The sequence below is a fragment of the Colossoma macropomum genome, unplaced genomic scaffold (genome assembly GCF_904425465.1).
Source record: "Colossoma macropomum unplaced genomic scaffold, Colossoma_macropomum, whole genome shotgun sequence".
Lineage (NCBI taxonomy): Eukaryota > Metazoa > Chordata > Actinopteri > Characiformes > Serrasalmidae > Colossoma > Colossoma macropomum.
In genome coordinates, this window is record NW_023494786.1 from 14,177,708 (window position 1) to 14,205,568 (window position 27,861).

Here is a 27,861-nt window from a genome sequence, read left to right on the forward strand (position 1 = left end):
ATTCCAACATGGAAAATCAGAGACAAATTTTCGATTCAGCAAAAATACTGCTAGCTTTCAGGGATGTAACAGTGCATTGTGACCTTGTGATATCACAATTGAAAAATGTGACACTGTGTGTTGTGAAGACATGCAGTTGCACTCCCACGGATGGCTGTAGCATCACTGGGGATCCAACTGCTTTTTTTATTCTACCAGCGCCAGTGTACAGATTACCTTGTTTGTGTATGATATCATAGCTTGTATTATATCAAGCAAAAGTACCTTTTTTATTCACAATAATTAACCGGATATCCGTTCATTAACTTTTATGGACACTTGAATATCAGAATTATTATCAATAATCACATTTAGAATGTGCTGGTTGACAAGGTTTAGTTGGTGACTGCATTGGTTATGGAAAAAATGAAAACAAAAGTGCTGTTTAATATTTTTATGATACGTATATTCATGCTGATAGATTGCAGTGGTACGTGACAAGAAACACTGGAGCATTATGGTCTCTGTTGTTTCATTGCACCATAGAAGAAATCACTTGTCTCGGAGATGGAACTTTGAATAATGGTGGCATTGTGACAAAGCAAAAAGAAAACTGCAGAAGGCATAATATTCTGATTAGTTGATTAATTAAACAATAGTTTATCAATTACCTGCTTATTGAAATAATCGTTTGTTGCAGCCCTAAGATGGTCCAAGATTCTGGCTTTTGGATTGTTGAGATTCATTGAACTATGCCTGAGAGACTCCACAGAGAGAGATTCACAAGACCTTAATAACTGGTATTAATCATTCTGAAGCATGCGAGCGGTAGAGTGAGTGTGTTGTGTCTGGCTGTAGTCTCTGTGTAGCAGACAGGGTTCGACAGGGCACGTCCATGGCAAGTATTGTAGGAGCATCTGGCTCTCTGCCTGCTGCTGCCTCACTCAGCACTTCCTGGCCTGGGCTAGCTTCTCTGTTCCAGCTTTCACAGCCGGGGACTGAGTTGTGGAAAAATCCCAAATGTACTCGAAGCCCACAGTAGTCATGTAAACCATCAAACAGCACAACACACAGTAGTCAGCAGTACACAGAATGATTAGAAACTAAAAGGTGTCTCATCATCCAGGTGGTGTTTTGACTTCTTTCACTGCTTACCTCTGATGGGTGTTATTATTACTAACAGTAGGCATAAGCAGTGAGTGAAACGGAGTATGAGTTAATGCGTCCTGGGCTGGTAGATAAGCTTCTCTAGACTCTTGAGTAAACATGGGAGAATGTGTGAAAGGCTATTCTACCTACTAAGGCTGCAAGATATGGGCAGAACACCATACTGTGACTCCATTACTACATAATAAGATTCCGATGTGCCTCACAATATATTAAAGTGGCTTTCTTACATTATTTTCTTTATTTATTTGTTACCCCCAAGGTCCACTTTACATTTGTGTGGGTTTATGTACCAGAAATGGCCATAATTAATCATAACTTGACCATTTTCCAACCTCCCTGTGCCAGAAATAGAAATAGTGAATTCTATTTAATAAAGAAAAATAAACAGTACATTTGTCACTATTGTATGTAAATGACCTCTATTCTGATTGACTGCTCTGTATTGTGCCTCATTCAAAAAGCAGTCTGGGCTGAAACACTCCTTATAACTTCAGTTCGAGTGAGAAGAGCTTCTGTAAGTTGAATAAATGGATATATGTAAATGCATTGGTTTTCATAACATCAAAAAAACAGAATTTAAAAGCATAATTTCCCTATATGGATCATATGGACAGTACATTCTGAAACAATATTTACATCCTATATCAGATGCTTTTATGAAACAAACAAGGGAAATACGTTTTTTTCCATCATATGGGCCCTTTAGAAAACACATGTGTGAACCCTTGATCATCAAAACATCCACAGACACACTCATGGAATGTCTGAAGTTGGTCGTTTTGCTCATAGCACAAAATAAATCTTTTTGTACTTGGTTAGAGGGCTTACATATTCTGGCCTGTAAAATTATGATTAACAAATGGTACGCTGTCCAGCCGTGCTGCGTACAGTAATGACCGTAAACACAGCCTGAGGCCAGCCCCAGCTTAGCCAGTGCATAGAGTGAACTAATGGCCAAAGAAAAGTGGAGCATGCTGGGGGAAAAGGGGAAAATCCTCCCCCTTCTACTCTGGAGCCAGTATTAGCGCTGGGAATTGCATAAGACCCATTTATGGGATCTTAACAGGGCCTTGCAGTGTGTGAAGGGTAGAAAAAGGGTGAGTGAAAAGAAGAAAAGGAAGAAGAAATTGTGCCCCTAAGGCCTCCCCCCCTCAACTGCTCACTCACAGTTAAACCAATCAGAACCACTCTCTCTAATACCCCTCCTGACACATACGTCACAAAGTCCTGCTAGAATTAGCCAACTTGCAGGGTTTCTCATTTTGCTCTGCCATGCTAGGCTATTTCAGAAGAGGCAGGTATGTGTTCATTGTTGTTTTTCTTGTTTAAGTATATGATTATTGTTGTTAGGTGCTTTTTTTCTAAACTCAGGCCTTTATCGGCAGCCTGTAAATGATTGTTATTAGATGTTTGGGTTTGGATGGTTCCACAAAGGTGTAGACAAATGAGATGAAACAGGGTTGCTCTGTGGGAACAGGAAACCAATCATTTTAGCTTTTTGTGTTTGTGTTTGCAGGTTTGACTCGGAGCAGAGTCAGGCTCAGGAGGAGGTGCAGAGGGAGAGGAGTCAGCGTGAGAAGCTGAGCCGAGAGAAAGACATGCTGACTGGAGAAGTGTTCAGCCTCCGACAGCAGCTGGAGGTCAGCAGCCTTTCACTTAATTTGTCTCAGACGTTTTCTCCTTCACTCCCTGCTGAGTTACAGTGTACAGTATTACTTACAATGTACTGCTTACCTGTGTGTCTAGTAAACTGAGTTTTATTAGGTACATCTGCAGCTGTATACAAATGTTTGTTGATTTTCGAAGTTAAAATAAGTTAACAAATCGTCTACGTGAACTTAAATGAGGCAAATTTCTGCTGATTTTACAGCACAATTTCTGCTTACTTAGTGAATTTAACATACTGGAAAATTAAAACATATGGTTTAACAGTAATGGTGCCATAACTTTTGCACACCACATTTATTTTTTTTCCAGTAAACAAATCTTCCAATATATTTCACAAATAAGCGGTAATTGTGTATTAAAATGTGCAGAAGTGTGTTCTCTGTAGAGAATGTGTTTTTTTCACTTTACCAGGTTGCCCAAACGTTCGTGTACGACTGTATCTTGTATCCACACTCCTTTGTCAGGAACACCTGCCATATTGTTGCATTTTGTAGGTGTAAAGTCCTTGACTGTAGCCTGTCTGTTGCTGCACAATTATTAGCCACCCTCTACTCCATCCATTAATGGAAAATACTACCATAGGACCACCACAAACCGGTTAATTTGGATGGACCATTCTCAGCACAGCAGTGACATGTTTGCGTTTGTTGTGCTGGTGTGAGTGTAACAGAAAAAGCATTGTTACTGCAGCTGGATTGAAACTAATTCATCAATCAGCATATCCTGCCAAAGGTAGTCTTGATTGCTGATGAAGTGGTAAAGGATGACTAACACAAATTCTGGATGAAATACAGTAGAAGGCAGCTGATTGTGCATAGAGGACTTTAGTCAGTATTTGTTTACCTATAAAGTGCACCTATATCACAGGTAGAACTGATAAAATGGCCATTGAATATAAGTATGTGGTAGGTGTACCTTATAGCTCTGGTTTTGTTCTCTTTCTCTTTGTCTTCAGGATAAAGATCTGGAGATGTGTGCGATCAATCTGAAGTTGGAGCAGATGGAGGCGGAGCTGCAGGACCTAAACTCTCAGGAGTCGAAGGACGAAGCCTCACTGGCCAAGGTTAAAAAGCAGCTCCGTGACCTGGAAGCAAAGGTCAAAGATCAGGAGGAGGAGCTGGACGAGCAAGCAGGCACCATTCAGATGTTGGAGCAGGTGCGTACACATATCCAGCTGCATCAGTGATGCTGTGAAGCAGTAGTTTCATTTACAAAGCAGTCACACAGATATGCGATCCATGTTTAATTTATTGCTTCCCTGAATAATTCAAATGGTCCATGCATAATTGCCACAACGTGCAAATTCAGCTGCTATTTTATAAGGTACATCTCCAGAAAGGCCCATTCCTTAGGTGCACAGGCTGCATGGATTCCAAATATTAGCATGAAAAGTGATGTCTGCTTAATTAATTTTGTTTTTTGACATAAATGCTTGTATGTAAGCACGGTGTGTGTGGTTTGGTGTGCACTGAGATGCTAATATTTGGCCCTGCAGGCTAAGCTGCGTCTGGAGATGGAGATGGAGAGGCTCAGACAGATGCACTCCAAAGAGATCGAGAGCAAAGATGAAGAAGTGGAGGAGATCAGACAGTCCTGCAGTAAGAAGGTAAGATTCCATGTTTTTGCCTTAAACTGACCCAGGACCAGCCTTCTCTTCCCAGATCTAGGGCTGCATGATTCATGATTAAATTGGTAACATGATTTTTTGGCTTATAATTAAAATCACAAGTCTTTCTTATAATTCTTCGATACACCAGTTTTGTGAAGAATGATATGAATTTTTACAGAGTTACATACATTGCAGAGAATTATTTTAATTCTAATTTAATTTTAATGTATGTTCATATTTTATCTCTTAATAGCTGTAATACTGAGTTGTTGCAAAAAGTATTTTAACACAAAGTATTGATAAATTTCATTAAAACGATTTACAAATAATATTCAAACAAAACTATTACAAGAATCCTTTTTGTAAAACCTTGAAAACGGCTTAAAACCAGCTGTTTTGTTGTTCTGCATCTACCTCAAAACGTTGTTAAATGCGAAGCCATTCATTGACCTGGCTTGTCATAACTGTTATACCGGTATGCCACAAGTATGTGCAGATAAAGCTGTGTAAAAGAGTGCAAACCAAGCTAACGTTAGCCTCTTTATCCTAGTGTTTTTGAGGTAGCAGACAAAGGAACAGCCAGTCTTTTGGGATTAGTTTTATCTCAACCTGGGGGCTTGTGCAGAAGAAAAGCCATGGACCAGCTGATACTAATAGCTGTATAGCTGTAATATTTCCAAATTCCAACAGTGTCTGATGGTCAGAGGTATGAGTATATGGGACACACATATGGGACAAATTACTTGAGAAATTCAACAAAACTGAAATTGTCTTCTTATTCAAAATTGCTGTTCCACCTTACATAGTGCAGCAGTTACATTCAGGCACCATTATAGGTACCAGAACGTAACTGCTGCTCCATATAAGGATGGAAATTATTGAAAGGAAAATTCAAACAAAAAGCTCCCTAGTAAGAATCTAACTTAGCCTTGTAGAAATTCAGAAGTAAAACAACAGGCTAGTGTTAGAAAACGATATTGACACAGTTTCATTTGTTTGTTGTTCAGTTTTGTTTTTACACTGTTTTTTGCACAGTAAAATATTTCACAGAGTGAAAGACTGAAGAGACTGAAGACTGAATTTTTAGCACTCAAGTAGCTTTTCTGTGTATTATTTTATAGAGGAAATCAGAGCATGCTTCAGGTCACGTGGCACAATGTTTAGAGTCATTGGGCACATCACATAAAGGGAATGAGCTGCTTGGTTTTATGCAGAATCGACACTGTTCTTGATTCAAATTGCATCGAGACACAATTGGAGATTTTAGTACGATTAATCGTGCAGCCCTAGCTAAACCCCACCATCAGCAATAAGCCTGGATTCAGATCAGCAGAAAAAGCTGTACCATCACCACAGCTTAGAAAACTCCAGCTGGCCCGAATCACTCAGCCAAAATCATTTGAAGTGCTGAAGCTTGTGTTCAGATAAGGGTCCATTTATTTCAGCCTTCTAGTGCTCTCGTGCAACATGAGTAAACAAGTCACAGTCAGTAACGTGATGAATAATAAACACATGCTTCAACTTCTCATGCTAATAGTGGGTACACGGCGGGTGCGTTTGTGGTGAGGCAGGGTGTGGGGCCACCAGTGAAGCTGAACTCATTGACATTTTGTTTTTGATGTATAATTTGTGGAGCTGAGGTTTGGTTTCACTCATGCATGATTGACCTCACCCTCCTCCCCACTTAACCAATCAAGCACTCAGTACAGGGCATCCCATAATTACCCTCCTAGCAGTGCTGTCTCTGAGAGATAGCATTGGATGCTGAGCAACACACCGCACGGGGGTGAAGCTACAGCAGCAGACATTTACAGCACTTTTGGATTTAAAATCTTGTAATATGACTGTCGTATTTAAAGACAGTGGGCCACAATTATACACATATACATGACAAAATAATGGAAACACCTGAAGAAAAGAGTGATACATCTTGGAGTGCTGTGCAAAAGTCAGAGACTATCCTTCATGGATTTAACTTCCAGTCAAAACGGCTATATTTCTGGTTAGATTAGATATAAAATAATCCACTTGCAATCACTCGGAAGAGGAAAGTCAAGAAAAATAAGTGATTTTCCAAAATTGAAGTTCAAATAATTATTAAAGGAAAGAAACAATGCGATACTGTGCATGACCTGATAGACCACCAAAACTGTCAACGTCAGATAAACAGTACTTAAAGCTTTCATCTTTGAGAAAGAAGAGAAAATCAAGCTCTACTCTTGCTAATCCAGGTAGATTTAGTCCCAGTTTCTACATTTTAGACATTTTTGTGTATAGGTGTCAGCAGATGTGTATATGAAAAATTTCAGATTTTGGCGTCAGGCATGATTCCCATGTCGGTACATCAGCTAAAAAAAAATTCTCTGCAGATCTGTTTAAAAAAACTGAAAGCAAGCCACGAAACACTGGTGCTTAATGGCCATAAAGGGTGATCTCTGAATTACTGTACATAGCAGAGGGACCTTAAAACAGATATGGTTTCCTTATCATTAAGTTGTAACTACACCTTTCTACTTATTGTCATGCGCAGAATTTCAAAGAATTTGTTTCCTTATGGCAGTGATTTCTTCTAGGATAGCTTCTCAACCATGACTCGTCTTTATTTTTTCAACATGGAAACAATATAAACCATGTGCCATTGCTGTCTCACAGCCAAAAATCAGCAACAACCAATAACAAACCAGCTCAAATATAAAACCTTTTCTTTTTCATGGGCTGTAGATTTGTAGAATGTGCCATCAAAAGTTCTGCTCTTGATATTGTCTGCATTTTTATTTGTAACTGCTCTTGTTGTCCTTTTGCATTTTGCAATGTGTGTATGTGTATCCATAGCTGAAGCAGATGGAGGTGCAGTTGGAGGAGGAATATGAAGACAAACAGAAGGTCCTTAGAGAAAGGAGAGAGCTGGAGGCCAAGCTGCTGACCGCTCAAGACCAGGTGCATAACAGCACTCACATGTGCTTGCTCTCTCCTTGTCTCTCTGTCTGTCTCTCTCTCTCTCTCCCTCCCAGCACTTTTCCGTAGCTTCACTACTCTTCAGCATGCACTGGCCTTCTTCTGTATGTTTGTGAAGGTGTATGTTTGTGTGAGTGGGTGTATACCCTGAGAGAGCCATGTTAACAGACATTGACAGTCTGCTGGGCATGTGTGCTGCTTGGCTTTAACTCTGCTTTGCTGTGTGCTGTCTTCCAGGTGAGCCACAGAGATGTGGAGACAGAGAAGCGCCTGCGGAAGGACCTGAAGCGCACCAAGGCCCTGCTGGCCGACGCCCAGATCATGCTGGACCACCTGAAAAACAACGCTCCCAGCAAGAGAGAGATCGCCCAGCTCAAAAACCAGGTTCAAGCAGCTTAGTGAGCTATCAGCAGACAGCAGGGTTGGGCGATATGATGATACAATATTGTTAGAATACTGAATTTGGTCACGTTAAGTGTTTTGTGGGTATTGTCTATATTTTCACAATGTTGACCAACTCGTTTCGTTAAAAAGACTTTTGGAAAAGGTTTGTAAGAAGTCTAGATTTTAGAACAAGCTGGCCTAGTGGCTCATGGATACTAAAACTGACTGCTAAGTAGGGCTGAAGTCAAGACCACCTTTTTCGAATCCAAGACAAGTCCCTAGACTGACTAAATATCGTGTGCCTGTTTGTGTTGTAGCTGGAGGAGTCAGAATTCACCTGTGCTGCTGCAGTCAAGGCCCGTAAGTCCATGGAGGTGGAGATTGAGGATCTGCATGTTCAGATGGATGACATCTCCAAAGCCAAGCAGGCGGTAAGTATGCACTTCATCTGTTACTGTCCTGTGTTCTGTATCCATAACCAGCCAAGCAGCCTTTTAGAGAACCTCATATTCTTACAAAAGGTCAGGTGAAAGAGACAAAGAGAGAAATATTCAACATCTCAGAGGAACTGAGAAACATCCATCTGTCTTCTGTATAGGAAATGAAGCCACAGAGAAAAAAAAACACACAATCACATGCACAGAGCGAACACTTCCTCATTCACCTTCAATGCCAGTCAGGATGTCAGTTCAATTATTTACCGCAGGGAAATGATTTCCGCCCATAATGGCATGTTTCCGATTCCTTCTCTAATTTGAACAAGACGTATCACCCTGAAATACATTACGCTTTAATAACGCTGTCATGGGCTGGTTCTGCATCAGCCTGAATGGAAGGATATAATTGAGTTCACACAGCAGCAGGTTGGAAACAGATATTGGAAGAGAGACGGATGGTCCTATTTTGCACACGCTGTTTCGGCCCCTGTCTTTATTATGCTGCTTTCTCTTTACGGCTCCTCTGGAGCGAGAAGCTGTCTGACAGGATGTTGAATTGAGCCGTTTCGTCTGTAAAACTGCGTCTTCGACCGCGGTACCGCTGGACTGTTACGCTGTGGTGTTTGTGTAGTGTTCTTTACCGCTTTCTGGATGCAACCACTTATTGTCTTGTTCCTGGGAGATACCACATGGAAGCCATGACTGATTGTAAGGCTGAAGGCTGAAGTGCCTGCTAGCCTAGGAGTGAAATTGTGCTAAAAACTGACATCCATTCAGATGTAGCAGTGGCTGTTAGCTAAAACAGCATGCTTTGAATGGTTTAATGCTCCTATGTCAGTCTTTGAGTTTTAGATTTGAGAACTGACAGCCATATCTAGCAATTCACAGTGGACATCTGACAGTCATCTTACTTGCAAACGTGTTGCCTTTTGGCAAAATTTGCCAGTTTGAATGCTGAATATGTAATTCACCTGAATTGTGTAGATTTGATGAGTTTTGTAAGAATTCTGAGAGGGAATCTCTGCTCTTCTACAAACAGCATATCAGCATCATTATAATATAGATATAGTATTTAGACTTTATTGGCCAGTCAGAACTGAGAGATCATTACCAAAACATGAACGGAAAGCCATGTTTCGTAAGAGGTGAAGTTGGGTTCATTTTTGCATATTCAGATTTCTTTCTTCAGTAGCTTTCAAACAGTGAGCAAAAAATGGTTAATATGTGTAAATTATGGATGTTGGCAAACAAGACAGGCAGCTTCCACATGCATCTGAAGCTGACGTACAACACCTTTATATCTGTGGATTGCTGTATGACAGCTAAACGACCATCTGTATCACAAGTGGCAATCATCGGGGTCCAAGCACCATGCACCATTAGAACGCAAACTGATAGTTGGTTAGAATAGCCTCAATTTATAGTTGAGGTTGGGTCTCAGAAGGAGAAAAAAAACACACTAACCTTTGACCTTGCTATGGTAAGCAACAGATTTTTAACAAATATATAACATACCTAAAAAACAAAACAAAAAAAAAACAATACAATATTTGGACATGACTTTTGCATACCGGTTGAACTAAATGATTCCACACCAATAAACCATGTAATTTAGTCTCAGAGTACACTCGAATTTTGTTAGAATCACTAAAAATGTAGTTAAAAATTTGTTTAAATAAAACTATTTGAGGGTGCTTAATTTTTGACTATCTGAAATTAAATAGGTTGATGGTATACAGACTGTTTTTAGCTCCTTAAAACTTCATTTTCATATCAGGCCAGTTCTACTCTGTTTTAATCATTAATCTTGATGGTGTCGCATCATGGTATTACATTAACCCAAATCCGGATTTTGAATGTGACCCATGTAAAACAGAAGAGGCTGACTGTGGTGGCAAGTTTCTGAGAGATTGCCCTATTGAATTGCTTAGATATATTTGAACAGAGTCATCTTGTCTTGGCCTGTTTTTTCTCAAACTGCATGCGCTGGTGGTAAGGAGACAATGAGGGAGGGGGGAGGGCTAGAGAGGGAGCAAGGAAGAGCTAGAGAGGCAATCTTTGATTAGGAGGATGACTTGTGCCTGTCAGCTCAGGCATAGGAGATGGATGGAAGAGATGCAAGGCAAAGCTGAAAAACATTTTCAGCCCCTTTGCTTAGTCTGCGCTATGTCTTCGGCTGCTGTAATTGTATTTTAAAGAGCGTTTTGTATGTCTTTGACAACTTATCTTGTTTTTATCCTTCAACTCGTCTCCCTTTGACAAGAGGATTTGGGACAACTTGGAACCATGCACCGAGGGGATTTAGAAATGACAGGCGGATTGAATAGCTTCCCTTTGATTTATTCATATTGTAAAAGCTGTGATTTATGATTCATTCTTCTGCCCCTTCAATAGCTCTTTTGTAGTTTCATAAAGTGTTTACTATTAGTATTATGTTTTACTACAAAGGATGTGTCATTGTAAAATTCTACTGCAATCTTGGTACGCTAAGAGCATAAACTATTAACTGTGTAATTTACAAATGCTGAGTTATTGTCCGTTTTACTGTGTGCAAGTGCCAGTGCTAAAATATAATTTGTTCAATAAACTGTAATCAAAAAATCTCACATACCCTGTAATGGGCAGTTTGACTAAAGGGGAATGGATTCGGGCCATTAACCATGTCTTAGTGAGTTTCTGCAACACGTGAGTAAGATGGATGCCTCGGCGACTACGCTGGTTCCGAACTCCGTTCCATTTCCCACTTATGTGTTAATGAATTCATTAGCATTCTCTGATATCCACATTTTTCATCCCTTATTAACACATTCAGCCCTTACTCTTCAGAGATTGCCTTACTGTATTGTTGAAGTAATTATTATTGAATGGAATTAGACCTCTGATACTCCCAGGAAAGGCAGCTCGAAAAGTGCCAACGTTAGCGGCTAATTGTAAAAAGCTGTAATTGTATGCGGCTCTTGCATTTCTGAGCTCTGAAGGGCGTGCGGGGGGATTATGTGTGGGAGGGCCTGCGGTCCCCGTGTAAGCATCCAATTCTCAGTCAGCAGGTGAATACAAAATATTACAAAAACTCAATCACAGCCTCTGGGCTCCTGCTTGAAATATTGACAAATTTCTTGTGGGTTGAGCTCTTTTGTGAGACACCACTCTTGTTGAGCTATTTTCTTGCACGAAGCGAAACTCAAGCATGGTTGCTTTTGCGAATACTGATTTTCTCGTGCTGCTTTCTAATCATGCCGTGTGTTTTGTGTCCCTCCCAGCTGGAGGAGCAGCTGAGCCGCGTGCAGCGCGAGAAGAATGACCTACAGTCACGCATGGAGGAGGACCAGGAGGACATGAATGAGCTCATGAAGAAGCACAAAGCCGCCGTTGCCCAGGTAGCCTTCCCAGACCTGTCAAAGCACTGCACACAGAACCACTGTCTTCCCTATGTCAAAATACTACTAGTAGGACAGCATGTACACAGCCTGGGGCCCCCCCACAAGCCCACGACACACCGTATAATGGCACTGGTCTCCAGCTGGATGGCAGTATTTTTAGGGTTATTATTTTCTGAAAGCTTGTCTCCACAATGATGCTCTCCTGAAAATTGCACCGCGGCCCTTACAGTGCTCAGTATATAAGGGGGGGATGAAAAAAAAAAAACATTTCTGGGGGAAAAAACATTTGGGTTGCAAAATGTTTTGCTGCAATTTTGCTCCATTCGAAAAGCTTTGCACTTTATTACTATTTCCGCACTTCACAAACCATTGTCATTTGCCAATATGATTTACTGCCTTTTTTTTACAGTGGCTCATTCCTGTCAAGCCAAAAGATCAAACTGACAACGTGTAGGTAGAGATTGAAGTGGTTCTCATTTTCTTTGTTTTGTTTGTAGTTACTCTGCTAGTTATTAATGTACAATCAGCAGGGCAACTTTGTAGACGATCTGAATGTATTTAAACGTTGGTTTGCATTAAGCTCTCAGATATGACAATGACATACAGATTGAAGCAGTTTTCCTCCACATGCTCTAAATGAACATGCTGTCCTGACAGTTCTCTGGGCTTACTCCACCAGCCCCAGGCTTCATTTAGTCAAACACTTTTGCGTACTGGAGGTTCCATCCATTTTTGATGTGTGGAGACTGAGTCTAGATACAAATTCTTTCTTCCTGTCACTTTCTCACTTTCTCTGCTCCATATCACACACTTGTAGTTACTGTGTCATTTCACACAGCAGCTGTGATTTTGCTGTGAAGCCTTTCAGCACGTAGCACCTGCTGTTTTATTTCACATCCATCCATACATTATATCTGTGTGTGCATTGGTGATTTTTATGTAGCATTTCCAATGCAGTGCTGCTCATTGACTTGGTCATTATAGTGGAAACATTTGACCATTCTGTCTTCTTTACTGCCATTTTGTACAGTCATCTCAGAGCTTGGCCCAGATCAGCGAGCTCCAGGCCCAGCTGGAGGAGGCTTTGAAAGAGAAACAGGAAGTCCAGGAGAAGGTAAGTCTAAACAGCTGAGGCTTCTGGGCACTGCTCGTGACTAACTGGTTGGACTGTTTTGTCTATTGTGTTTATCTGTTATTGTGCCTTGTATATTATGTAAGGGGAATTTATTAAATCATAAAAAGTTTCATTTTGCCATTTTGATTTGAAGTATCTAGCTTACGGGACCATAAGGCCTATTGCAAATCATCTGTGTCCAAAAAAAATGTATACAGAATTTTAATGTAAAGAAATTTGATAAAATCAAGGATGCAACCCATCAAAATATCTGTCATAAAACTGATATTTTTAATCATAAATTTCAGAAAAAGTACATTCTGTTTCTGAAATCTGATTGGCTGAGCCACTTTCAAAGCCCTTGATATATGCACACCACTCACACCAACTGAATTCTGTATTAAAGTACCAAGAGAGTTCCTTGAATGAGCTGTGGAAGGTAGTACTGGTAGGTAGGACCAGGCGTTAGCATGTATATGAAGTAAACAGCTCGAAACTGTGTTAAACATACTGACAGCTGTCAAAAACTAAAAACTTGCCGAAATGACTGGAATATGATGGAGCACATATACGCAACATATATTTCAATATGGTACATTGTTGTAGTTATGCTTTCATTCTCTTGAAAAGTGGTCTGAACACCACTATTTTAGCTGCTCTTTTCAGTTAACTAGCAGAGCTGTTGCACCCTCATAGGTACAATTCAAAAACATTGAACTTGAATGATAAACCCACCCATTCACATAGGAACCATTGTTTATTGGAAATTAAATAAAATAAAATTCACTTTAACAGATAGCAGTGGTCAGACAGCTGTTTGTCAGTTGATGGCACATCATTTACATCTCTAGTAAAAACAAATAATGGAAGCAAAAATTTTGCTATGATGCAGCACACCTCTTTACATACATTAACTTTGATACAGTAGCGTAGCCAGAACAGTAGTAAGTTACCCTACTTGGTTACAGTAGCTTTACCAATATGTGCTAAAAAAGTAAAAAGCAACATGCCATTAGGCCATCTACAATTTAGTTTAATTTTGCACTGTAACTTTTTCCTTAGCATTAGATAAAAATGTTTTATGATGGCTTATAAACATAGCAATGTTGACTCATAAAAACACTAAGTTCTGCTTTACGGTCTGTTTTTGTCTGAAAATGCCTGGCTAATTCTCATTCAAAATGTAATAAAAGACGAAAATAGCATGGGCAAATAAAGACAATATCAATTAATGATAAAAAGCCCTTTCCTCAACAGACAAGGACGGGGTTGAGGTTGTGTCACTGATCTACCCTAATTAGCAAAGTGGAGGTGAAGCTTATCTTGATAAAGGACAAGATGTTCAATGCTTATGTTTGTGTAAACTCTGTCTCTTTTAACAGTTGGGTCACTGCTGTGTAACAGTTAAGCCTCAATCAGCCGCAGCCTTTTTGCTCTGTGTCTCAAAAGCTCATGTAGCGATAAGGTCAAGACTTATGAGATCTGTGTCTCACTGTTACCCCAAAATGCTACAAGCAGGAGATAAAAATCAGAGCCTGCCTCTCAGCAATTATCCACGCCGTTGCGCTAGGCTAATCTGGCCCTTACTTCAGATTCTTTCCCTCAGATATACAGCTTGGATGGGCTCCGCTGGCCGTACAGCAACATCTAACCCGTCCAGGCTTGTACGAAAAGCTCGTTGACGCCTCGAGCACATTGGAGAGGTCAAAGGATTTCAAAGATTTTTTTATTCTCCAGCACTGGTTTATTTTTATTTTATTTTATTTTTTTTAAGTTGTACAAGGCCACTCTTGTTTTCATCTTAAAATCTAAAATTGCGGCATAGTTCAAACAAACCATGGACCCAAGTCTGGCCCGAAAGTCAATAGGAGGGAAATCATTATTCTCAGCTCCGAAATTCTTCACCTTTTTTGAAAATAGGTGAGAGCACACTCAGTTGATGGGGAAAATAGGAATTCAAAGGTGCCGAGAGGCCTTTTGAATAATGGATTCGAAGCGTGGGTAATTAAGTATCCAATGTGGTATCCTGGGCTGAACAGGGCTGGGTCAATGGAGAGCAGCGGAACACTTTTAAAAATGGCTGCAGTCAAGACGCCCTGTGGCGATTCTCCATAGAGAATCAGGCAAGTTTTGCCTCATTTCAGTCATTGACAGGAACAACAATATGCAGCTCTGAAGGTAGCGCAATTCAATTCAGACCCCACAGCAAGGCTATCTGTAGAATACAGATGGATTTTGTTGTCTGCATTGTATGCGCTAGGCTGTGTGTGTGTGTGTGGGGGGGTCTGTGTGTGTGTACAAACTCACTCTGTGTGTGTGTGTGTGTGTGTGTGTGTGTGTGTGTGCGTGTGTGCGTGTGTGTACTCTGTCAGCTCACAGCCCTGCAGAGTCAGCTGGAGTTTCAGGAACAGTCCATGGTGGACAAGTCTCTGGTCAGCAGGCAAGAGGCCAAGATCCGTGAGATAGAGACCAAACTTGAGTTTGAGAAGACACAGGTCAAGCGCCTGGAGGTGAGTGGGAAGGACAAGTACTGTCAGTATGTTTGCGCATCTGTTTGTGTGTCCGTGTGTTTGTTGATGTGTGAGCATGTGTGTGTATGTGTGGGCTGACCAGGCCGAGTAGCCGAAGTGTCATAAGGTCAGCAAGCAGGCAGTCGAAAGTCAGAAAAGAATGAAAGTAAAAATATACACACCCACTATTCATATCCCTCTCAGGCTGTACCCTCTAACCTCTTTGTGGTGAATGTTCTACCACTTAAAGCATCAGAAGTGGCACCAAGTACAGTACAGTACTGCACAAAATTCAGAGACCACCATTAGTTTATGTCATTTCCAGTCAAAACGGTCATTAAGCGCAAGTCGTTAACTGAAAATATATCTTTTTTGTTTAGTAATTAGTGTGTCCACACTTTTATTGCAGCTCTCTTTTTTTTCAGGAGACTTGCTTTTAGTTTTTTAAAGAAATCTACAGGAATATTTTTCTACACCGCCAAGTCCAGAAGTTGGATGCGATGCATTTTCTGCTTTGCATGATCCAAGTAACCCCGAACACATTCAGTGATATTAAGATCTGGGCTCTGGGGTGGTCTGTCCATTGTTCTGAAAACGCCTCATGTCATGGCAGATGTGATATGCCATCATAACAGATTTTCTTCAGTAATATAACAGTGTCATGTTACCACTACCAGTAATTGCCTTCCAAAAAGGCTTGCTGTCAGGACAGCTTATGTCATATGCTATTTTTTGCTGTGTACTCTAGTAAGCCTTAATGACATCAAACCCTATGACATCTGTCATGACAATTAACGGTAATGGTAACATACGCTTATGACGCAACAAAATGTGACATCAACCATGACAGGGTATATTTATGGCATGCTTGTGTCAGTGTTCAAATAGTGTTACCTCCTTTCTTAGAAACAGCTTTTTGACAGCTCCGCATTCTTTCAGACCCATAGCATAGATCTGTCTTCTCACAGTGGAAGAATAGACAGAAATAAGAGTGAAGAAAGATTGGAGTTTGATTTTTTCCTCTCTCTTAAACATGAAAGCTTTAAGTACTGTTTATATGATGGTAACAGTTTTGATGGTCTTGCATGGAGTCACATTTTCTTTGTAACTCCAGTTTTGGAAACGCCTGTTTTTTCCAGTTTTCCTTTTTACTTATCTTTTCTTTAAGCAAGTTTGTGAAGCAGGCAAGACATTGGCATGTATCTAATCTCATTAGAAATGTCTCCTGAAAAATGACCAACTTCTGCATAAAGACTGTTTTGACTGGAAATTAAATAAATGAAGGTTTTCTGACTTTTGCACAGTACAGTAGTAAACATTGCTCACACATTTGTTTTCTGGGTAATGTTTTTGTTTTCTGGGTGGTAATGAACTGATCTGATGAAGAAAATAGCGTTTTAGATCACTTAACAACTTAGCGATTCCTGTTGCTCAAGGTTAGGACTCGAATAAAGCTTTCTCCAATGGCTGGTTTTTGCCTTTGTTTTTGTTTTCTTTAGTAGCATTTGCTAGCAGGCAGTCACCTTCGTCATTCACATCTGTTATGTTTGTCACATCATCTGCACAATTACACAAACTGCATCTTCCAAACAAGAGCTTTCTGAGAGAGATCTTAAGGAAATGGGGCTCAGATATTTTTACACAATGCAAAACTTACCTGAATTACCTTCAGTTCAGTAATGGCTGAGTTAAAGCTGCATAACCTTTAGTAATAGCTGAGTTAAACCTCATTATTTCTAAAGACAGACAAGACTGCAGCTTTTAGTTTTTCCCTTTGTGCTGAGGTGGTGAGTGAGTGTGTTAACAGCTCTTCTCTTTGTACTGTGCTCCAGGGTCTGGTGTCCAGGCTAAAGGAGAATGTGGAGAAGCTTACGGAGGAACGCGACCAGCGCAGCACCAGCGAGAACCGCGAGAAGGAGCAGAACAAGCGGCTACTGCGACAAATGCGTGACCTCAAGGAGGAGATGGCTGAGCTGGCCAAGAAGGAGGCTGAAGCCAGCCGCAAGAAACACGAGCTGGTGAGAGCCGCAACCTGACCTCACTCATGGACACATCAACTTTTCACACTGATTCACACTTACTGACCGCTGTTCGATCTGGAACAGTTATATGCAATTTCTGGGTCTGCAAAGGGCTGGTGCTTTTTGTATTTCTCCTGTTTTCTGACCCCTCGTTAAGTTTGAAGTTGGTGGTACATGAATGCTGTTATGCATGCATGCTGTTGCAAAATGCTCACCATGCTAATGAAATCTGGGCAAAAAAATGAATATTAACTTTTTTTAAAGTACATTTTTTCTGGTAATATATTGATTGAAAAACAAATTACAGACCTAAATCTAATTTTATTTTCATGACAGACTTACAAGCCCTTTTAAGTAGCATGGCTAGAAAACAGTCACTAAGCTCACCTTCTTATAGCAGCCTTAAAGGATAGTTCATAGTAAAAGCAACATGTGAAAAATATCTTCTCTGTAATGTTGTACATTCTAGCATTTAAGAACCATGAAATGTCTGAACTCTATACTCTACCAGAGGGGCACGAAAAGCCTTTGTCTGACGGTTTGGTCAGAATTTTCTGTCAACTTAGTCTAATGAAGGAAACAAAGAAATTGTACTGCAGCTGGCTAAGGGTTACCGCACACCAGACAAGAAGTGCCATGTTGCAGTACATAGTGCAGCTATAGCACATCAGACAACCATATAGCTATAACAGCATATAAACATCAAAATCATTTTATACTCGACTCATATAGATTTGATAGAATAAAACATTTGACATAATTTAGTGAATTTATTAGGTTTGGTATCAGCTAACTAACTCTTGACACATTAGCTGATTTCAAGATAAAGGTATGAGGTGGAGGTCGTGCCTTTGAGGTGACGTTAAGCTAGTAATGTTAGCATCAGCTACTAACGTTCTCACAGTTAGCATTTGCCTGTTTTAGATTGACAGACTTTAGATACACTTTTCTCTGTATAAAGTTCAAGCCAAGTTGCTTACTATGGTCTGGGTTAATATAGTACAGTAATACAGTGGTGTCACTATCTCTGGTGTCCATTGTGTGGTAGTCTTTAGAGTGCTTCACTATGTTAGATTACACTAATAAATCATAGGCTTTTAAAGACATCAATTAAGGATAAAACGACAAAGTTGTGGTTGTGCTGTTGTAAAAATATCAGGCCGACTGCTGATCTAAATGATCCTGTTCCTGTAGGAAATGGACATTGAGAGTTTGGAGGCTGCGAACCAGAGTCTCCAGGCAGACCTCAAGCTGGCATTCAAACGGATTGGTGACCTGCAGGCCGCTATTGAGGATGAAATGGAGAGTGATGACAATGAAGATCTAATTAATAGGTAAAGCCTGCCTCTGTCTCTGCTTCTTCTTCTGTCTCTCTCTACAGTATTACAGAAGTCCATGGAGGAGAAGAGCAGACTGAGTCAGACCCAGCGCCGTCTTCATTGAACTTGTGAAACAGGCCAAGCGTCCCCACTCTCATTCATCTCTTATTCCCACTGCCTGAAATATTGATGCTGTGAAAACTGCCGTGCATAATTTGGAGATCCTGTTTTTGTAATCTATTCAGCTCCATCAGTAGTCACTTCAGTGAAGTCATGTTCTGTTCTACTCCCGTAGTTTTTCACTCTGGCTGGAGCATTCTCTGACTCTTGCTGAAGCTTGTTTGTTTGTGTGTTTGTTTGTAGTGTAGGCTTGATGGAGATCATTGAATGCATCCTCAGCTTTCAGGCTGGAATATAGTGCTGTGCTTGTGAGTGAGTGAGTGTCTGTGATTCAGTGAAAAGGGGAGTACAGTTAAAGTAATACAGGGGTCAGGAGCCTTAGAGTTCCTTAGAGACAACGAAGCAGTAGAATCCTTGTCAGTAGGCACAATAAATATTCAAACACAGGGATGATCTCAGCTTCTAGGCTTTTGTTTTAAACCCACATTTCTTATTCCCTTCGGGTGCTGTTCATCTCTTGTTCTTTTGGTTTATGTAACGTGTGTCTGTCTCACTTTTCTCTTTTTTCCCTTTTTTGTGTTTGTTTGTTTGTTTCTCATCCATCTTCCATCTCCAGTTTACAAGACATGGTGACTAAGTATCAGAAACGAAAGAACAGAACGTGAGGAGCTCCAAGCACACATTTGAGCTTACGTTAACCTGGTTTGGACTGTCCTTTCCTTGGATAATATTGCAGTATCAATTATATTTGGAGAAAATGACCCTGCCAGCAGTTGCACTTTTTATTAAACACTTAGAAGTCTGAGTTATCATCCGTGATGAGAAAAGCATGGTGTAATTCACTGTTATTTCTCACACGTAGTTCAATCAAACGAGTGGGATATGCTATTCATAGTGCAAATTTAATCTTCAGTCAGAACTTTCCATTGATATAAGATTTGTGTTTCTAAGTAGAAGAGGAGAAATTTTATTATGACTTGAGTTTGAAGGGTAATAACATATGGTCGGTTTTACAACGTTTGTTACTTATTAACATCAAAATTTTGTGGCAAAAAATAGGAATTGCATATTTGACCCTGTTGTTACAGAATGAAAATCTAACGTACAGTCTTATGCAAAAACTTAGGCACCCCTGGTCAAATGATTGTTTTATTGATCGATGAAGAGAAAATAAGACACAAATTTAACACATCCTGTACTGAGAATACAGTTCTGCACATTTTGCATTGTTTTGCTGTTTATTTGCTGAATTTAACATTTTAAAAATAATAATAATAAAATGTGAGCTGTGCAAAAGTAATAATAAAAATGCATAATTAGTTTTATATTTTCCAATATGTTAAACTCAGCAAATAAATAGGAATTATGCAATACAATTTGCAGAAAAAATTATATAAACAATAATCTGTATATTAAAAACAAAAAAAATTCAGTAAGTTTCAGTAAGTCTCTGTAGAGGATGTGTTATGGAAGATTAACATTGTACATTTATCACGTGAATGCTGTCACAGACAAAAATCATGAAATTCTTCGATTATATAACCTTTTATTAAACACTTAGAAGTCTGAGTTATCATCCGTGATGAGAAAAGCATGGTGTAATTCATTGTTATTTCTCACTAGTAGTTCAATCAAATAAGTGGGATATGCTAAAATGGTCTTTGAACATTTAATGTGACATGCTCCATGGCAGCTGATTTGCTGCCCCAATTACAGCCTACATTCTGATAGTGTCAGAAATTTTGGTCCACAATCTGAAAAAGGGACCACTGCTATGACGCACATCTAAAAACAGCCAATAGGGAGCAGAGTGAAATGAATAATGAGCTTACTTTCCTTAAGCTCACTTTGGAGAGTGGACATTCCATGTTGCCCTCTTCAACAGCCATGGATGGCTCCAGACTCTTCCTCTTCACAGTCCAGTGCTTGTTTTTCAGGCAAAACATAAAGCCGAAGGCTTTTTTGGTTGTGCGACTATTTTTCGGGGGAAAAAGAAGGTTATCGTGTAATCTGACTTGCAGCATAACTGAAGTTGCACAGTCCCAGATTTCATTTGCGGCTTCTTGTGCGGCGTGACGTAATAAACAAATAAGGCTGTTGTTATCGCGTGAGTCTGCAGTGTTTAAATGTTTGCACATGACTGTAAATGTAATGCATTGCATCTCATTATGTAATTACATACATAAATACATAATTACATTTGAATAGGATAGCAGAACAAAGGTGAAAAGTCTCGAATTCCAAGGATAAAAAATGCTCAGCTGCTTGCATTTTTCAACAGTTGTAATTGTAACTGCACTGGGAATCAAAACGATCAAATCTTAGAGATGCTGCAATACGCTCCTCGGATATGACAATTAACATAACCCACCTAAATGTTTTTTTGTCCACCTTTTGTTTTGCATGGGAGCACATGCTGCAGTGAATGCATGCCACTGACCACATGACACTCCCAGCTGATTCTCCAAAGCATGGTACCCATTTGATTTCCCCTTCTAAACACTTCCCCACTGTTCCCTTAACAGTATGCTTGAGGATAACCTTTATCCAGCTACTGTAGTCACTATCCAGTGGCAGGTAAGTGTCAAGTAGTTTGTGTGGCCTTGCCCAGAGTGTACTCCCTCCGGGCTTAGAATGTGAACTGACTCCCTGCTGTCCTCTAGAGCCGTCAGGAACCACAGAGCCAGCAACATGGGGCGACCCTTTACTCTTCCCATCTCCATCTCTCTCTCTCGCTCTTCTCTCTCTCTCTCGCTCTCTTACACTGTCTGTGTCTGAATATTTCACAGTCCTGCTCCTGGGACCCAGCAGCCTTTGACAGAGAGAGGAGGGCGTGTTCCTCATCAATCTTTCAACCAAGCAAAGTTAAATAATAGATAACCCTCAAATGACCTACAAAAAGCCCCCCAACTCGTCTACCAGTGGCCTCCAACGCAGTACCAGCCTCTGGCACTGGGCCAGCTCTATTCCCTTTGCAGTAGCTCAAGGTCTGCGGCGACCAGCACTTATTGCATTTTCCATTTTTAAAACCCTTGTTAAGCTCCAAAACCCTTTTTTATTTCATGTGAAAATGTATTTGGCTCTGAATGCTAATGGGAGCGTACGCTGCTGAGCAGAGCTGACCAAGAAACCCAGCGCTAGGAACCTTCTGGCCTGCGAGTTCATGGGCATGTCAACGGTTTTGTTCGACTCATTTTCTAACGAGGAGTCGATGTGATAGTAGCAACATGTGTGCCTACAAAGCTGAAATGTTGTTTGAGTAACATACATACGGTTTACAGAGAACTCTGGCTTAAACAGTGGTCAAATTACTACACACTTAAAGCCTCTGGGAAATGAATTCACTGTTTTCTCAGAGGTTAATCTTGCTCTTTCTTTTAAATAGAAAACTTTACACTTAACAAATAAAAATCACAGTTTCACAGGCCTTTGGAGAAGTGCAGTAAATAAAGAGGAGAGATCATTTGAGAGCAACACTGAAATAAATACTCATTCATTTATATAATAACTGATATTTCATAATAAAAGACTTCATAGCTAATCTGAAACATTCTACAGAATCCGGCTCTCCGGGAGGTTTTCCTGTCAGAAGCGTGAACACGTATGAGACTCGAGGGCTGAGAGAGATCTGTAGGGGCTAATGATAAATGTAATAGTGTTTAACAGAGATGTACAACCAATAGAGGCGCATTGTCACAGGCAATTAATGTCCCTCGCTGCTCTCTGTGGTGTTTGTTTGCTCCCCTGGGCCGTAGCACAGCTTAACTAATGGTATGCGGTCAAGGACATAAATTGTGTGTGACACTTTGGGTAAGTGCTTGATTACAAAGCGCCTGCTGTCCCAAGGCTTACCGTGGGGCTATTCGGCACAGCTCGAAGCTACCACACACATATACATGCTCACACACAGCTTCTCACCTCAGTCTCCACTCGAGGGATCAGGGAGGCCGTGTGAGAGCAGAGTGAGTGCCCACACAGCCAGACTAGTAGGCAGCCTGTGATCTGATCTGATATGGCCGTGGGCTCTCCTATCCTACTATATGTGCGTCAGGACTGATTGTTTTTCATCCTCTATCCCGTCTCTCTGGTTTGTGTTCAGTTTCATTTTCCCAGTGTTTGCACTTTGTGAGTGCATAATGCCCTCATGTAGTGCTGAGCTATAAAATGTCTATAAAGGTGTTAGTATCACTGAACAATGATGATTATTAGTTTTATTGTTTTTAAAGGATAACAGAAACTTACTTAAGCAGTTACCTTTACTTTAATTTCAAGATGATATAGTTGTCAATATGTAAACAGAGTTATTTAGAATGATTTGACGTGAAATGCTTCGTTCTAGAGAAAATGACTGAGTCAGAATTGTTCACAGCAGTTGTGATAGAAACAAGACGTCTAAAGCGTTTAATGACTCTAAAACCTACTTCAGATAAATGTCGCACCCAAAATGGTTAGGAATGTGCTCTCTGATGCCTGAGACGTAATTTATTATAGGTTTGAGAAAACTTTGCTTTTGGCCTGTGTATATTTGTCATTATCATGCTTACTGTAATATGCTTTATTTCTGAGCATATTGTGGATATCATCAGTGCTTAAATAACACTGACCAGCTGCATGTTTCAATACAAAGAGAGCATAATTGAACATTGACATAAACAGTTGTATTCATGTTTTTTGACAGTATTTTTTAAATGTGCCACTATTTGTCCTTTTTTATCTGTTCTAACTTATGAAACAACAAAAAAAAGACATGATGAATATCATGCATTGTAAATTGGACGGAGAAACACTGCGCACTACCCAGACTAGTATCAAAGATGGGCAGCTGCAGCTTTGGAGTTAACCTTCATTTCACAGCACTGAAATAATGAGCCAGAGTATTGTCTGTAATGTAATTTGGTGGCGTTTAACTGCGATGGTCTCAGAGGACGACTATATAATATGATTATTGAAATCCCAATTAAAACAAAACTGGTAGCCGTGGCCCCATCATGGAATTTTTTTCCTTTCGCTTGTCGACACAAGTGGAGCTGCTGCTACCTTCTGGATTCTCCAAGGCCGTTTTATAGTTATTCCGTGCGCAGCACTGGCTGATAAGTGAACGATAAGACTAATCTGAAGAGGCTGGGAAGCATTGACTTGCAAATCTGGCCAAACATAAATGCCACACTTTTATCTGAGCCTGAGAAATAGGCAAACAGGCCTGGGACTGGGTTAGCTGCTCGATGCACAGCCCATTAATGTGTCTGCTCATAGGGGCCCTCTGTCTGGGTTTGCTTCTCTTATTGACAGCACTGCTGCTCCTCCATCAGTGCTGTTTTGCATTCGTTTGTAGAGTGATGCAGCCACGGTGAGCAGAGTTAATTATGGCTCCAAAATGATGCCTACCTCTTTCAGACCATTGTGGAAACTGATATTTCCCAACCTTGGTCCTGTAGCACCTCTGCCTTCACATTTTAAAGCCAGTGTTTTTCCAGCTCTAACAGACCTGCTTTCATTTAGGAAGGCCTTCTCAACTAGTGATTAGTTGGATAAAGTGTGTTAAAGCAGAGTGAAAATGTGTAGGACCAGGACCACAGTCTTTTAAAATAAAAATGTCTAAAGGATTCTTTGGAGCAATACCATTGAAGAACCACTTTAGGTTCTATGAGGAACTTTTCATATTCTTTTGGGAACAAAATGTGGTTCTTCTGTAGCATTGCTCCAAAGAACCTTTTTGGCACATTTATCTTGTCATAGTGCAGGGTTGGGATGCAATAAGAGAACCTTGCACCTCTTAAACCTCTATTGCATGATGTTGCCTCCTGGCAACCAACTCATTTTCCTCACTGTACAATTACATTATATTTAACACGTGTTCAAAGACAACGATAGGGTCAACAATAAAGGGTAAGAGTTTAAGGCAAAAAGCATATACTTGGTCAAACTATCTCTTAGTGGGCACATTTAAACCTCTTTTTACACATTCATTATCAATTGTTTTTTGCAGAAACATATTTCTTGCCTAGAAGCAACACTGTGCAACAGTGGAATGGATTTAGCCAGTCGCAAGCCAGGTCTCACCACTTGAAGAAACATGTCTCCGTTTCTTCCCATTGTCGCACAGCATTGCTTCAAGGCAACATACTCCAAAAGGACCCCTACACACATTTTATGTTTTTAAAGTTAATAATTAAGCTGGAAAAAATACATCAAGGACCAATTTATGCAAGAAAAGTGAATTAAATATATATTTTTTTTATATTGCTTTCACAATGCGTGCAGTAGAGGGTTAAAATAGACTTTGTTTTTATGATCTGCCATTCCAAGTAATTAAAGGAATTGTTTGACAAAAATCAAATTTATACAAAATGTAGTTGATCAGCCAAGACATGTTTGTTGTCCAGTGTTTGCTTCTTTTGTTTTATACAAAAGTTTTATGCTAGGAGGTTAATTTATTTGAGATCTGTCATCCAAAAACATTTTGGATGAAAAGAGTTACATTACTGGTCAGCTTAATTTCTCCAGTGCAAATTTAAAGAAGCAAACTTACAAAAAAATTATATCATGGAAAGCCAAATATGCCGTTTTTTTAACAAGAGTCATGAAAGCCAGAGCATGTGTATATATATCTGTGTTGATGTTTAAAGGAGTATTTCAGCCCAAACAGTTTTGTGAATGAGGCACAGTACAGGGCAGTCAATCGCAACAGAGCCCAGTTACATATATCAGTCTTAAAGGCACTATAACAGAACAGTGTGTTGAAGACAGAGAGACAAAATGAGATTTACAAATGAATTACAACTGTTTTTGGTACATAAATCCACATAAATGCCATAGGTGGTCCCCAGGGGAGACATGAAATACCAAAAAATGTAGAATTTGGTCCATTGAAAATTTAAATTGCGTAAATTTGATGTTCTTTTGATATCTTACTTACAGTGTGGACAGTGCAGAGTTATGCCGATTTGAAGTTGAAGTTATGGGTTAAAATAGTTAAGATGATGGTTTCTTTGGTAATGTGAGATGAGCAGAGTACTCTTTATCAGCAGCTGTGCAGAAAGCTTTGAAGTGTTAAAAGCTTTTGGGTTTTTATTTTTTTGGTCTTTTATAGACCTCTGGCAGCCCATAATTCTACTCTTAAATAGCTATCAGCCACCATTTTGCTGTCATTTAGAAGGACGGCAATTGTGCCCCAAAGCCTCCGTTTAATTTATTATCCTGAGGTTAAAAGCTATTTTGGTTAGATAAGGACATAAAAAATCGTGAAGCCCTTCTAATATTTATCAGGTCCTGTTTAAATGCTTTCCTCTCTCCTGGTTCGGCTTTGTGCGTGCAGACCCAGTCCACTCAGATAAGCTCACAGTGTCTGTCCAGGGGCAGCTAATAGAGGGACGAGAGTCTGAGTGCTCACTAACACACAGAGAATGGCGTTGGAGCTGTGGGGTCTCTTCTGTTTCAGCGCATGTGTCAGTGCTGCTGTGTCTGTGCTATAGAGCGCTTTGTTTGTCCCCTATCACTAGACTAACAGTCCATGGCCAATCTGCTTTTGTTCCGCCTCTGACGCTCTCTATCTGCTCTCCTTCCTCTCAGCGAGGGAGACTCTGATTCAGGCTCTGAAGTGGAGGGCCGTGTGGATGGGGTGAAGTCATGGCTCTCTAAGAACAAGAGCTCCGCCAAGAACCTGTCAGACGACGGCAGCCTGAAGAGTTCAAGGTCAGTACTGTGACCGCTCCTGCCCGCTTGGCCACCGAATCCTTCAGTTCAACCCCCACACACCACACACCATGCAGATAAAACAGGCTGAGAAAACAGTATTAGTGCTCTGAGGGAGATTTTACTACCTGCTGCTATAGTGTCTCGCTATCTCTCTTTTTTCCATGTCTCTCTTGCTCTCTCTGTCTCCCTCTCTCTGCATGTTTCCCTCCTTCCTCTCACTTTCTGTTTCTCTTTCTTTTCTCATCACCTCATGCTTTTTTCCTCTCCATTTCTCTTTTTTACTTTTTCACTCCATCTCTCTCTCTCTGTGCTTCTCTGTTTTGCTCTCTTTATTCTTCCCTCTTTTTCTGTCCCTCTTCATGCCTACCTTTCTTCTTTCTTTTTTCTCTTCATTTCTCTCTCTTTTTTCATTCTCTCCCCAATCTCTCGCTCGTTCTCGTATCTTTGTCTCTCTCTCTCTCTCTCTCTCTCTCTCTCTCTCTCTCTCTCTCTCTCTCTCTCTCTCTCTCTCCCTTCTCACACTTATTCTCATTGCTGCTAGTTTGATGACAGAGGCTTCTTTAGAGGCACTGGCCTCCTTGGCAGATTTATCGACGTGCCTGTTGGCCAGCTGGCATGCCTACCTGCGCCCCTCTCCCAGAGATTAATAGATTGAGCCTGCTGGCTGACAGCTTCGATTGCCCTGCATTTGTCTCTTTTCCAGAAGATTTAAGCCTCTCTCTTGAGCCCCTCACAACTTTTAAAAACTTTGGAGCTTTAAATTCCTTTTAATCATGCTCCCCATAGAACATTTGCCCCAGGATCTGGGCTCAAGCCAGCATTTCTTTATAATTTCTCCAGGACTTTTATGAGTATAAATCATTATGTAAAGACAATTAAAGTGTGGTATAGTAGCGTGAGCCTCTCTTATTGCACAATTAGCCGAGTGATTTTTGTCTGAAACGGATCTTTATGTTTAATGCCAATACAGAGCCCAGGTCATTGATTTTGCACATAGTAAATTAGATCCCATCTGAATTTTTTTTCTCTTTTCTCTTTAATGCATTTTGATTTCTGTTCTTAGATAAATCCTCATGATTTCTCAGTTTTCACAAACTTTCTGTTCTGTCCCCCATTGCTACTAACTGAGGTTATGCTTTAAAGGAAGATTCAACCCAAGACCATTTTTGAATGTGTGTGATTCCTTTCTGTAAGTACATTTTGTAGGAATAAAACCAGCACTTTTCGGACATGTGCTGTTGGTCAATCAACAGCCATGTATCTTGTCTTTCTGACAAGGAGCAAACCTAGATAGACAACCCAAAACGTCATGATAAAAGTCCTTGTTTTGTAGCACAGTATTAAAGTTAACATATTAAATTAACAATGTCTTTACTATAAGGAGTCACACATATTAAACAGCTAATTCTGGGCTGAATGCTGCTTTGAAGATCCATCTCTTTGTAAATATCATCTTTTCCTTTTAAGTTTATAACTCATCTTTTATTTCTACCCTATTTC

At 40.2% G+C, this 27,861-nt stretch overlaps 1 protein-coding gene across 11 annotated transcripts in view; it reads left to right on the top strand.

Moving 5' to 3' along the window:
• The window catches only part of myo18ab (myosin XVIIIAb), a 141,676-nt gene that overhangs the window by 110,337 nt on the left and 3,478 nt on the right, over positions 1 to 27,861 (top strand). For 8 of the 11 annotated variants that reach the window (XM_036561477.1, XM_036561485.1, XM_036561433.1 and 5 more), the window contains 13 exons: positions 2,666 to 2,789; positions 3,773 to 3,973; positions 4,313 to 4,423; positions 7,259 to 7,363; positions 7,619 to 7,765; positions 8,083 to 8,196; positions 11,463 to 11,579; positions 12,613 to 12,696; positions 15,069 to 15,206; positions 17,039 to 17,224; positions 18,422 to 18,561; positions 19,283 to 19,327; positions 26,236 to 26,358. In XM_036561477.1, the coding sequence (XP_036417370.1) occupies positions 2,666 to 2,789; positions 3,773 to 3,973; positions 4,313 to 4,423; positions 7,259 to 7,363; positions 7,619 to 7,765; positions 8,083 to 8,196; positions 11,463 to 11,579; positions 12,613 to 12,696; positions 15,069 to 15,206; positions 17,039 to 17,224; positions 18,422 to 18,561; positions 19,283 to 19,327; positions 26,236 to 26,358 (1,635 nt within the window). The remainder of the gene's footprint in view (positions 1 to 2,665; positions 2,790 to 3,772; positions 3,974 to 4,312; positions 4,424 to 7,258; positions 7,364 to 7,618; positions 7,766 to 8,082; positions 8,197 to 11,462; positions 11,580 to 12,612; positions 12,697 to 15,068; positions 15,207 to 17,038; positions 17,225 to 18,421; positions 18,562 to 19,282; positions 19,328 to 26,235; positions 26,359 to 27,861) is intronic. The other 3 variants (XM_036561521.1, XM_036561458.1, XM_036561504.1) reach the window with 1 other exon arrangement.